The sequence below is a fragment of the Lucilia sericata genome, unplaced genomic scaffold (genome assembly GCF_015586225.1).
Source record: "Lucilia sericata isolate MDLA Ls3-8-SP2 unplaced genomic scaffold, ASM1558622v1 Contig000070F_arrow, whole genome shotgun sequence".
In the NCBI taxonomy this organism is placed as follows: domain Eukaryota; kingdom Metazoa; phylum Arthropoda; class Insecta; order Diptera; family Calliphoridae; genus Lucilia; species Lucilia sericata.
This window is the reverse complement of record NW_023994104.1, coordinates 44336-56165: the sequence shown is the minus strand read 5'-3', so window position 1 is coordinate 56165 and position 11830 is coordinate 44336. Positions and strand designations below refer to the sequence as shown.

The 11830-nt window shown below is 30.6% G+C and overlaps 5 protein-coding genes across 5 annotated transcripts; 2 read left to right on the top strand and 3 right to left on the bottom strand.

Annotated features, from left to right (window-relative positions):
* Positions 1 to 1717: 1717 nt before the first annotated feature.
* On the bottom strand, positions 1718 to 2310 carry LOC119616393 (general odorant-binding protein 56a-like). Its single transcript, XM_037972751.1, has 2 exons — positions 2188 to 2310; positions 1718 to 2120 (listed from the first exon to the last, which is right to left on the bottom strand). The coding sequence occupies exons 1-2, from the start codon at positions 2242 to 2244 to the stop codon at positions 1767 to 1769; spliced, it is 411 nt and encodes a 136-aa protein (XP_037828679.1). The 5' UTR covers positions 2245 to 2310; the 3' UTR covers positions 1718 to 1766.
* A 1765-nt stretch (positions 2311 to 4075) lies between these two features.
* On the top strand, positions 4076 to 4732 carry LOC119616392 (general odorant-binding protein 56a-like). Its single transcript, XM_037972750.1, has 2 exons — positions 4076 to 4255; positions 4332 to 4732. The coding sequence occupies exons 1-2, from the start codon at positions 4199 to 4201 to the stop codon at positions 4683 to 4685; spliced, it is 411 nt and encodes a 136-aa protein (XP_037828678.1). The 5' UTR covers positions 4076 to 4198; the 3' UTR covers positions 4686 to 4732.
* Positions 4733 to 6502: 1770 nt separating this feature from the next.
* Positions 6503 to 7294, bottom strand: LOC119616391 (general odorant-binding protein 56a-like). The gene is made up of 2 exons (XM_037972749.1): positions 7006 to 7294; positions 6503 to 6938 (listed from the first exon to the last, which is right to left on the bottom strand). Exons 1-2 carry the CDS (start codon positions 7060 to 7062, stop codon positions 6585 to 6587), a joined length of 411 nt encoding a protein of 136 aa, XP_037828677.1. The 5' UTR covers positions 7063 to 7294; the 3' UTR covers positions 6503 to 6584.
* A 1372-nt stretch (positions 7295 to 8666) lies between these two features.
* LOC119616382 (general odorant-binding protein 56a-like) lies at positions 8667 to 9324 on the top strand. Its single transcript, XM_037972740.1, has 2 exons — positions 8667 to 8835; positions 8914 to 9324. The coding sequence occupies exons 1-2, from the start codon at positions 8779 to 8781 to the stop codon at positions 9265 to 9267; spliced, it is 411 nt and encodes a 136-aa protein (XP_037828668.1). The 5' UTR covers positions 8667 to 8778; the 3' UTR covers positions 9268 to 9324.
* Positions 9325 to 10894: 1570 nt separating this feature from the next.
* Positions 10895 to 11558, bottom strand: LOC119616381 (general odorant-binding protein 56a-like). The gene is made up of 2 exons (XM_037972739.1): positions 11397 to 11558; positions 10895 to 11338 (listed from the first exon to the last, which is right to left on the bottom strand). The coding sequence occupies exons 1-2, from the start codon at positions 11451 to 11453 to the stop codon at positions 10979 to 10981; spliced, it is 417 nt and encodes a 138-aa protein (XP_037828667.1). The 5' UTR covers positions 11454 to 11558; the 3' UTR covers positions 10895 to 10978.
* Positions 11559 to 11830: the final 272 nt, after the last annotated feature.

The window sequence follows — 11830 nt, the reverse complement described above, 5'->3', positions numbered from 1 at the left end:
TAACTACTAACTAACGACTACTAACTAACTAACTAACTAACTAACTAACTACTAACTACTACTAACTAACTACTAACTAACTACTAACTAACTACTAACTAACTAACTAACTAACTACCTACTAACTACTAACTAACTAACTAACTAACTAACTAACTAACTAACTAACTAACTAACTAACTAACTAACTAACTAACTAACTAACTACTAACTAACTAACTAACTAACTAACTAACTAACTAACTAACTACTAACTAACTAACTAACTAACTAACTAACTAACTAACTAACTAACTAACTAACTAACTAACTAACTAACTAACTAACTAACTAACTAACTAACTAACTAACTAACTAACAACTAACTAACTAACTAACTAACTAACTAACTACTAACTAACTAACTAACTACTAACTACTAACTACTAACTAACTAACTAACTAACTACTAACTAACTAACTAACTAACTAACTAACTAACTAACTAACTAACTAACTAACTAACTAACTACTAACTACTAACTAACTAACTAACTACCTAACTAACTACTAACTAACTAACTAACTAACTAACTAACTAACTAACTAACTAACTAACTAACTAAACTAACTAACTAACTAACTAACTAACTAACTAACACTAACTAACTACTAACTAACTAACTAACTAACTAACTACTAACTAACTAACTAACTACTAACTACTAACTAACTAACTACAACTAACTACTAACTAACTAACTAACTAACTAACTAACTACTACGACTACTAACTAACTAACTACTAACTAACTAACTAACTAACTAACTAACTAACTAACTAACTAACTAACTAACTAACTAACTACTAACTAACTAACTAACTAACTAACTAACTAACTAACTAACTAACTAACTAACTAACTAACTAACTAACTAACTAACTAACTAACTAACTAACTAACTAACTAACTAACTAACTAACTAACTAACTAAAAAATTTTTTATGAAAATTCAAATTTTTTATGAAAATTTAAATTTTTTATGAAAATTTCAAAAAAATTTCAGTTTTTTATGAAAATTTCAGTTTTTTATGAAAATTTCAATTTTTTATGAATTTATATATTTGCAAACGCTGAAGCACGCATTTTAGAAAATGTATTAAATTTACGAGATGTGTGTTTCCTCGTTACTAAAAGTTTACTAAAGCCCTTTTTTTGATTTCACAAAAACAACAACATTCATAAGTTTTTGCTAATGGTCTGTGCTTAAATGAGAAGCGCATAGTAGTTAGTTGGTTTAATAAATAAAGTTATTAGTGAATATATTCGTAGAGCTGTATGTTTTGCCAATATTTTAATAGGTTAGTAGCTGGTAAGTATAACATATTATATATTGTTGGAAAGGTAATTAAGTGTAGATTTTAAAAAATCTAAAATATTTTTAAAATTCTTAGCAATTTTTGCATAAAAACTAAATAAAGTGACTAACTTCAGATTTTCGCTAAACATTTAATTTGCTCAAAATTTTTTATTAAATGCTTCTTGTTTGTCGGTTCATTGTCAGTGGTAGAAAATTATGTACCTAATGTTTTGTTAAATTTAATATATTTTATTCTATTTATAGAGTTATGGGATTAATTAAATGTTGAAGAAGTTGAATAGTACTTCTTTGGCAGGCCACCAATAGCACAATAGGCAGTTTAATCATGAATCATTAAGTCGTATGTAATAGAAAGAACTAAAAATATTTTTTTTTATTTTCTTCAAATAATACTTTTATTTTGCTTAAGCAGTTAATTCAGCCTTGAAGCTTTCGAAACATTCATAGATTTTGAAACCGGTATCACAACGATCATCACCCTTAATATCCTTGCATTTGTGTAAAACTTCCTTGGTCTTTTCTTCACCAATCAAAGCACCCAATTTAGCCAAAACTACTTCCTCTTGCACCTGACTGTCCTTCAAGGTACCAACCTTTTCAAAGAAACAAGTACCGAAACATTTCATGGCGGCAGAGGGATTAGCAAAGTCCTTGTTGCGCAATCTGGTGGCTTCTTCTTCGGAAACATTTTCTTGTTGAACACATTCTTGGAAATGAACCTTAGCTTTGGCTTTTTGTTCTTCGCTCAATTCCAAAGGCTGTAATGATAGGTAGTTATTAGTTAGACATTTTATTCATATTATATTTCTTTAAGGATTTACTTACATTGGCCAAAGTGGTGGCAATGAAGCAAACAACAGCTAAAGTAATGAAAGCCTTCATGTTGATTTCTTTAGATTTTTGTTTGTTTGGGTCGATGTTTCTTTAAAGGCAGTTAAGAAAGTTGTGTGATTCTTTGCTTCGATTTCAGGGGTTTTTATAATCAGAATATTTTTAGCTTACTGTAGCATATTCACATATATGTTCACAACCAAAATCTAGTTTATTTATTTTTTTTTGTTTACATCTTTTGCCATTTTTTGTTTATGTTTTCTTGATTTGTTATTATTATGGTTTTTTTATTATATCCTACACCACTTTAGTGGAGAGGGTATATTAGGTTTGTGCTGATGTTTGTACTCACCTTAAAGAAAACAAAACGGCTTATAATCATTTCAGTCGATTTACCTATGTCCGTCTGTCTGTTTGTCTGTCTGTATGTCTGTCTGTCTGTCTGTCTGTCTGTCTGTCTGTCTGTCTGTCTGTCTGTCTGTCTGTCTGTCTGTCCGTGCATGTAAACCTTGTAATCAAACTACAGCCCGCAATTTTGAAGATAATTCAATAAAATTTAGCACATGATCTTCCTATTGAAAATGGTTAACATCGGTCCATTATTTCACCTAGCCCCCAAACAACTGAACCCGCCGAATAGGGCTCTTAAGTTCATAATTATGTTTAATATATCTCGACAAAAAGCTGCAAAACCAAGTTCTTTACTAGCCTTGATGACCCACATAAATTTTATAATTATAGGGTCTCATTTGACCATAACCCCTATACAAATCCCCCTTCAAAATTTGACTTAAATGTCCAAAATTTTATTCAATAATAAATGAGGTACAATACAATTTAAATACTTTATTATGAAAACCAAATCACACTTTATTTTTGTATCAGGTGTAGAGTTTTATATGGTCGGCCTCGCCCGACTATAATTTCTTACTTGTTTTTTTACTGTCTATAGTTTCTAGAAATGATTACATACACACTTTTGCCTTTAAGTAATATTTTGATATTTTGAAGTGTTGTCAGATATTGTATGAGTTTTTCTCTGAAGTTATGAAAAGGCTTGGCTTTTGCTGGTTTTCTTAAGACATTTACTTTCTTTAAAAAAAAATATTAAAATAATTGATTGATTTTTTAACACTTCTTAGAGATTTATTGAAATTTAATATAGCAAAAAAAATAAAGTTATTGACCTGCATTTAATTAACAGAAACTATTAAAAGAGATTTATGTGCAAATAGTAAAAGTTAAGTTGCCAATAATGTTGAACTTGTGTTCATATATATGTATAATCATGTAAAAAGTAAAACAGTTTTTGGTTTATAACCTTTTCTAGAACTCTGAATAATGATGGCAACAAATGCTTATGTTATCTTAAACTTATCCCTTTTACAAAACCGTAGATTCATTTATATACATTCTTAACTGAATGAGAATTATAGTTTAACTATAATTACTTGTCCTGAGGAAAAGCCTAACATAATGTCTATTACTAAATCACTTCGAAGTAATGTCTTATGTATAACATTGTCCTTAAAAAGTAAGTTTCTCAAAACTTAAATTTTTTACAATTTCAGTTATGTTTGTTTAACGACAGCAAATTTACTTTAGTTTTTTAAAGAAAGTTATTAAAAACACACAAGCCTTTTTTATAACTTGATCTTAAACATGATTTGTAATTCAACACCAGACAATTTCAAACAACAACAACAATAAAATATTGAACAAGCTACACATATTAAGAGCAAACTCCAAAAGTGTGTATGTCAATCATTTTACGAAACAACTATTAAAGAAAAATTAGAAAAAAATACATGAAAAATTGGCAAACATAATAAACACATACACATAAAACTGGATTTTATAAACAAAATTCTGTTAAGTGTAATATAAAGCCAACAAAAATTCTTATTATAAAAACCGCTGAAATCGAAGCAAAGAATCACACAACTTTCTTAAACAACTCTCAAGAAACACCTTCTTAGACAAACAAAAAACTAAAGAAATCAACATGAAAGCTTTCATTACTTTAGCTGTTGTTTGCTTCATAGCCTCAACCTTGGCCAATGTAAGTTATTCCTTTAAAGAGGAAAACCTGGACACAAATTCTAAATAAATTTCTTTAAAAATTCTTATCTTTACAGCCATTGGAATTGAGCGAAGAACAAAAAGCCAAAGCTAAGGTTCACTTCCAAGAATGTGTTGAACAAGAAAATGTTTCCGAAGAAGATGCCAAAAGATTACGCATGAAGGACTTTACCAATCCCTCAGCTGCCATGAAATGTTTCGGTACTTGTTTCTTTGAAAAGGTTGGTACCTTGAAGGACAGTCAAGTTCAAGAAGAAGTTGTTTTGGCTAAATTGGGTGCTCTCATTGGTGAAGAAAAGACCAAGGAAGTTTTACACAAATGCAAGGATATCAAGGGTGATGACCGTTGCGATACCGGTTTCAAAATCTATGAATGTTTCGAAAGCTACAAGGCTCAATTGTCGGCTTAAGTTTTGAATGGAAAGAGTATTTATTAAAAAAAGAGATATGAAAAAAATTTAATTTGTTGGTAATAAATAAAATTATATTGAACAAATTAATATTCGGAAGTTTGATGATTTTTTAGTTTTAGGACTTAAATAGTATATAGTCTAGTTTATTATATTAACATGAATATAGTCTAGTAGATAGTATTCACTACAGTCCAGTCTAGTCTAGTCGATAGTCTAATCTATAGTCTAGTCTATAATTCGTCTATAATACAGTAAATAGCCTATTCTATATTTCATAGTCTGTGGTATAGTCTAAAGTATTGTGTACAGTTTGTAGTCCAATCTATAGTTTAGTATATAGTTTAGTCTTAGTTATAGTCTACTCCTGACAATATTCTATCTTTTAGTATTAACTATAGTCTTACCTATGTTATTGACAATAGTCTAGTCTAGAATAGACTATAGGCAAGACCATAGACTAGACTATAGTCAAGACAATAGACTAGACTAACGTCAAGACTGTAGACTAGTCTATAGTCTTGACTTAAGTCTAGTCTATAGCCTTGACAATAGTCTAGTCTATAATCCTGACTATAGTCTAGTCTATTGTCTTGACTATAGTCTAGTCTATTGTCTTGACTATAGTCTAGTCTATTGTCTTGACTATAGTCTAGTCTATAGTCTTGACTATAGTCTAGTCTATAGTCTTGACTATAGTCTAGTCTATAGTCTTGAAAATAGTCTAGTCTATAGTCTTGACAATTGTCTAGTCAATAGTGTTGTCCATATTCTAGTCTATAGTCTTGACTTAAGTCTAGTCTATAGCCTTGACAATAGTCTAGTCTATAATCTTGACTGTAGTCTAGTCTATAATCTTGACTGTAGTCTAGTTTATTGTCTCGACTCTAGTCTATTCTATAGTCCTGCCATTAGTCTAGTATATAGTCTTGACTATAGTCTAGTCAAGTCTTAACTATAGTCTAGTCAAGTCTTGACTATAATCTAGTTTATGGTCTGGACTATATTCTAGTAAATAGTATTGGCTATAATTGAGTCTATAGTCTTGGTTACAGTCTGGTTTACAGTCTTGACTATAGTCCAGTGTATAGTCTTAACTAGTCTACAGTCTAGTCAGTCTAGTTTAGTCTTGACTACAGTTTATTAACTTTATAGTTCTGTCTTGACTTTAGTCTAGTATATAGTTGTGATTGTCTAGTCCAAGGAATAGTCTGTAATTTAGTGTCTAGCCTTTATTACAATCTACTTTTATAGTCTTGTCTGTTGCCCAGTTTATTGTCTGGATTATAGTCTAGTCTATAGTCTTGAAGGTAGTGCAATCAATAGCCTGTAGTGTTCCCTTTAGTGCTATAGTCTATTTCAGCACATCAGTTTATGTTATGGTGAATGCCATAATATAGTCAGCGATTCAGTGTTCTGAGAAAAATAAGAAGACAAGTAGACACCAGTGGAGTGTACTTATATTTGCACAAACTATCCTCACGATTTCTTACTGTTCAATATCAATTTCTGCCTTCACCCTGTTCGGTAGAAGTATCGTAACATCGGCAGGAACTAGCATTGTGAGATTCATACAAGAGTTTTAACGTTCAGTTATCTAATTCCAAAAATATCTTCTGATCCCATCTGTGAATCTTATTTTTCTTAAATTATGAAAAGCACATCTTACACTCTTCCTAATTATAGATTGAGAGATATCAAAGCAGATTGATAGACATACATATCACAAATCAGAGCCACTTAAGGATGCAGTAGTTTTAGAACTATTACAATATCTGATACAAAATTTCAAAGAAATTGAAGAAAAACATTAAATATTAACTTTTTTCCATTTTAATTTATTTGATAAAAGTAAAACGTTTTTTTCATAAATAATACTTTTTCTCTTTAACTTAAAACTTAAGCCGACAATTGAGCTTTGTAGCTTTCGAAGCATTCATAGATTTTGAAACCGGTGTCACAACGGTCATCACCCTTAATGTCCTTGCATTTCTGCAAAACTTCCTTAGTCTTTTCTTCACCAATCAAAGCACCTAATTTAGCTAAAACAACATCTTCTTGCACCTGGCTGTCCTTCAAGGTACCAACCTTTTCAAAGAAGCAAGTACCGAAACATTTCATGGCGTCTGAGGGATTGGTAAAGTCCTTGTTGCGCAATCTAGTGGCATCTTCTTCGGAAACTTTTTCTTGTTCAACACATTCTTGGAAGTGAACCTTAGCTTTGGCTTTTTGTTCTTCGCTCAATTCCAAAGGCTGTAATGATAGGTAGGTATTAGTTAGACATTTTATTCATATTACATTTCTTCAAGGATTTACTTACATTGGCCAAAGTTGAGGCAATGAAGCAAACAACAGCTAAAGTAATGAAAGCCTTCATATTGATTTCTTTAGATTTTTGTTTGTCTGATTTGATGTTTCTTAAAAGACTGTTAAGAAAGTTGTGTGATTCTTTGCTTCGATTTCAGGGGTTTTTATAATCATTGTAGTTTTTTGCTCATTGCTAAAGCTAATAGCATTAGCTACATGAAATCCAGTTTTTTGTTTACTTTTTTTTTTTTTTTTTTTGAATATGTTTACAATTTTGGCAAACTTTTTTTTCATGTTTTTTTTTATCATTTGTTTATTTGTTATTATTTTTATAGTTTTTTTTATAGTTTCATTGAATGATTGACATACACACTTTAGGAGATTGCTCTTAATATTGAGTGGTTTGCTGGTATATTATGCTGCTGGCTTAGTTTTTTTTCTGTATAGAGTTTAATTACATCTAATGTTTTGTTTGAAATTATCAAAAAAAAGAAGCTTAATGTTTTTATTTTGGTGTTAATAACTTTCTTTAAAAATGGTAAACATAATTGGTGATCGATTTTTATGTCTAGTTGTGCTTTTATTTAATAAAATTTTATAATTTGTTTAAGTTATAATACTGTTATCAATAAGCCAAATATTTTATAGAAAAATACTTTCTTTTTTTAGGAAGTACTAAACTTTTAGCAAACAGACGGATGGACGGACGGACGGACGGACGGGATTAGTCCGTCCGTCTTTCTTCATCTTTTGTGATGTTTGATATAATTATGTAGAGATGTTTCATATAATTATGTAATGTAGCTAGACATTTTATAGAAAAATACTCTCTTTTTGTTTAGGAAGTACTAAAATTTTAGCAAACAGACGGACGGACGGACATGATTAGTCCGTCCGTCTTTCTTCATCTTTTGGGATGTTTGATATAATTATGCAGAATATAGGTTTTTCTGCATATTAAGCGAATGATTAAAAATGGAAAAAATATAAAATTGTTATTAAATTTAGTTTACATTAATTTGAAACAAACATAGTAATCTCCCGATTTCGGATAAGATTCATCTACAAACCCCTATATAAACTAAAGTCTAGAGTTTTCTGAAAAATTCGAAATTTGATAATTTGAATTTTTTAAAATTATAGATTCTCCATTAATTAGTTTAATCAACAAGACTATTTTTTAACCTTTGTCCCTTTCGTTACAGTCTGACTTAAACTTTTTCTTAGGCGCCAGAAAACATCACCATAATTTTTATTACATATTAATCTAATTTTTTATACAGATATCGCAGACTGACTATTATAAGGCCAAAAAAAATTAATGAATAATTTATGAAGACATTTGGTCTTAAAGCAAAACTGGCTGATGATGGAGAACATTGCTGATAAATTATACAAATTATTTTTTTTTTCCTAAGAAACAAGCCAGACACTTTTTAAACGTCATAAAAATAACAAATATTAAAATCAGCTTAAAAATAATGAACAAAAAAAAATTAAAACATTTTGGTAAAGTTAAGCGAAACAGCTGTTTAGGGCTTTCTTTAAAAATCTTTGCACGAAACTATTAACGAAAAATCACATAATAATAAAAAATTTACAGTCACATAAACATATATATCTATGTATGTTAATAAACAAAATAAACTGGATTTAGTGCTAACACAGTAAAACATTCAGAATATATAAACCCCTAAGTTGGAAGACTAGAACAACACAACTTTCTTAGCAGTCTTTTAAGAAACACTCAAACTCCTCAAACAAACAAAAAACTAAAGAAATCAACATGAAAGCTTTCATTACTTTAGCTGTTGTTTGCTTCATTGCCTCAACTTTGGCCAATGTAAGGATCACTCCTTCAGAAAAAACCATCAAATATACACACTCTTTTTGACTAATCAACCACTTTCTTATTTTCCAGCCCCTTGAATTGAGCGAAGAACAAAAAGCCAAAGCTAAGGTTCACTTCCAAGAGTGTGTTAAGCAAGAAAACGTTTCCGAAGAAGATGCCACTAGATTGCGTAACAAGGACTTTACCAATCCCTCAGACGCCATGAAATGTTTCGGTACTTGTTTCTTTGAAAAGGTTGGCACCTTGAAGGACAGCCAAGTTCAGGAAGATGTTGTTTTGGCTAAATTGGGTGCTTTGATTGGTGAAGAGAAGACCAAGGAAGTTTTGCACAAATGCAAGGATATCAAGGGTGCCGATCGTTGTGATACCGGTTTCAAAATCTATGAATGTTTCGAAAACTACAAGGCTCAATTGAGCGCTTAAGTTTTGTGGTAAAATAAAGTATTATTTTTGTGAAAAATAAAAGTTAAAGAAAATTAAGTTGATGGAGATTTTATTGTTAAAATTTTGTTAGATAAAGCTTTTCTTGAAATTTTAAGGTGCTTACGAGATTTAAATGAGGTATTATCAAGTAATAGTTTTATCCATTTTTTCCATTCTTAATACTCAACCTTCTTGCTCCTCTTTATGTGGCTGTATTGTGTTTTCTTCAGACTGATAGAGAAACAGACAGAGAGTTGGAGAGATAGTTAAACAGATTAACAGACAGATAGGCAGACTTACGTATTGTCGAACATGGCTTCGCATGGCTTTTGTCAGTTTGATAGATAGACAAACAGATTAACAGACAGATATATAGACAGACGGACAGATATATAGACAGACTAACAGACAGACGGACATGTCTACTTAGCTCTCTAGCTCCTCTTGTTTTGGCTGCATTGTGTTTTAATCAAACTAACAGAGAAACGGACAGACAGATTGATAGATAGACAAACAGATTAACAGACAATTATATATAGACAGATACATAGATAGATAGACAGACAGACAGACTAACAGATGAACATGGCTACTCAGCCCTCCAACTCTTCTTGTTTTGGCTGCATTGTATTTCACCAGACTAACAAGGAAACAGACAGATTGCTAGGCAGACGGATCTGCAGGCAGATATACATATGTATAGATCGAAAGACCGAAATACAGATAGAAAGACAGACAGACAAACTAACAGACAGACGGACATACATAACTACTTAGCCCTCTATCTCATGTTGTTTTGATTACCTTGTGTTTTCATCGAACTAACAGAGATACAGACAAACAGATTAACCGACAGATATATAGACAGACAGACTGACAGACTAACAGACAGACGGACATGACTACTCAGCCCTCCAACTCCTCTTGTTTTGGCTGCATTGTGTGTTCATCAGACTGGCAATGAAACAGACAGGTTGATAGACAAACAAACGGATCGGCATGCAATTATATACATATATGTATAGATCGATAGACCGAAAGACAGACGGATGGACATGGCTTGAATCTTATTATAATCAAAGGAATTTTATGTCTCCGGAATGACATTTAAAAAGTCTCTTTTATATGGTTGGATGGTGAAAAGATCACAATTTTCAAGCATATTTGAATATTGATTAGTGGGCAAAGGTCATCGGTAATTAACATGTTAATATTACGAATTCTAAATAAATTAAACAAACTGAGCAATAGAGAAGAAAAGCTTAGAATCTGAAGCTTTTAGATATTGCAATGTGATGAATACTTCAACCAGCAAGATTTTTCTCTTTACGTCTATAACTTGAAGAAGTGATTGTCTCGAAGACATCATTACGAACGCATTTCACGACTAACAAAATTCTTAAAACTTGAGAGATGTTTACAATTATAAGCTTTTAAGTTTGTTGTTTACAATTTCAATATTCTCTGGTTGTATCTACACAAACAAACGTACTAGTGATCATTTCTAATACACCATTCCGAATATATTTCTTGATTCATACGCGTGTCAATATCTGTTGTGTAAGACTCAAGTCTAATGCCTTAACTTTAGAAAAATTACATTACGAAATAAAATCCCATTAAACTGTTAATTTTAAAATATTTATTTAAAACCCTTTAATATACACTCTTTACATAAAATACTTTTAATAACAACAAATTCTTACTTAAATCAATAAGTTGCCATCACTTCAGCCTTAGCACTTTCAAAACATTCATACAATTTGAAACCGGTATCACAACGATCTTCACCTTTAACATCTTTGCATTTAGCTAAAATAGCCTTGGTCTTTTCCTCACCTATAATGGAACCCAACTTTGCCAAAACCACATCTTCCTGCACTTTACTGTCCTTCAAAGTACCGACTTTTTCAAAGAAACAAGTACCGAAACATTTCAAATTCTTAGAGGGATTGGCGAAATCCTTTTTGCGCAATTTTTCGGCATCAGCATCGGACACGTTCTCCTGTTTAATGCACTCCTCGAAATATTGCTTAGCTTTGACTTTCTGTTCATCGTTTAGCTCTAAAGGCTGGAAATGGAATATGTATTAAATATTTTATTTAAAATCTAAAATATAGAAAACTTACTGAAGCTAAGGCAGAGGCCATTAGGCAAACAACAGCTAAAGTAATGACCAACTTCATGTTTTGAAATATTTTAGATTTTTGTTTGTGTAGAATTTGTATGTTCTCTAAGGGACTGTTAAGTGTCTTGTGTTGTTCTTATTGACTGTACTTGAGGCTTTTTATATCAAGTAGGAAATGTTGCACTAATTATTGTAATCAAATTAATAGATACACAAAATCAGGTTTTAATGTGTTTAATTTTGCTTAGCGAAAAAATCACGAGTTTTTTAAGCAATTAAAGTTCGCGAATTTTTTTATTGTGATTTTTTTTTTTGCTGTTTCCTAAATATTATTATTTCGTTTTGTGATTTTTTTCAACAGGTAATAGTTTCATGAAGTGTTTACTTTCTTAAAAAATAAAAAAAAAACATAATAAAGTTATATAAAGTAATTTA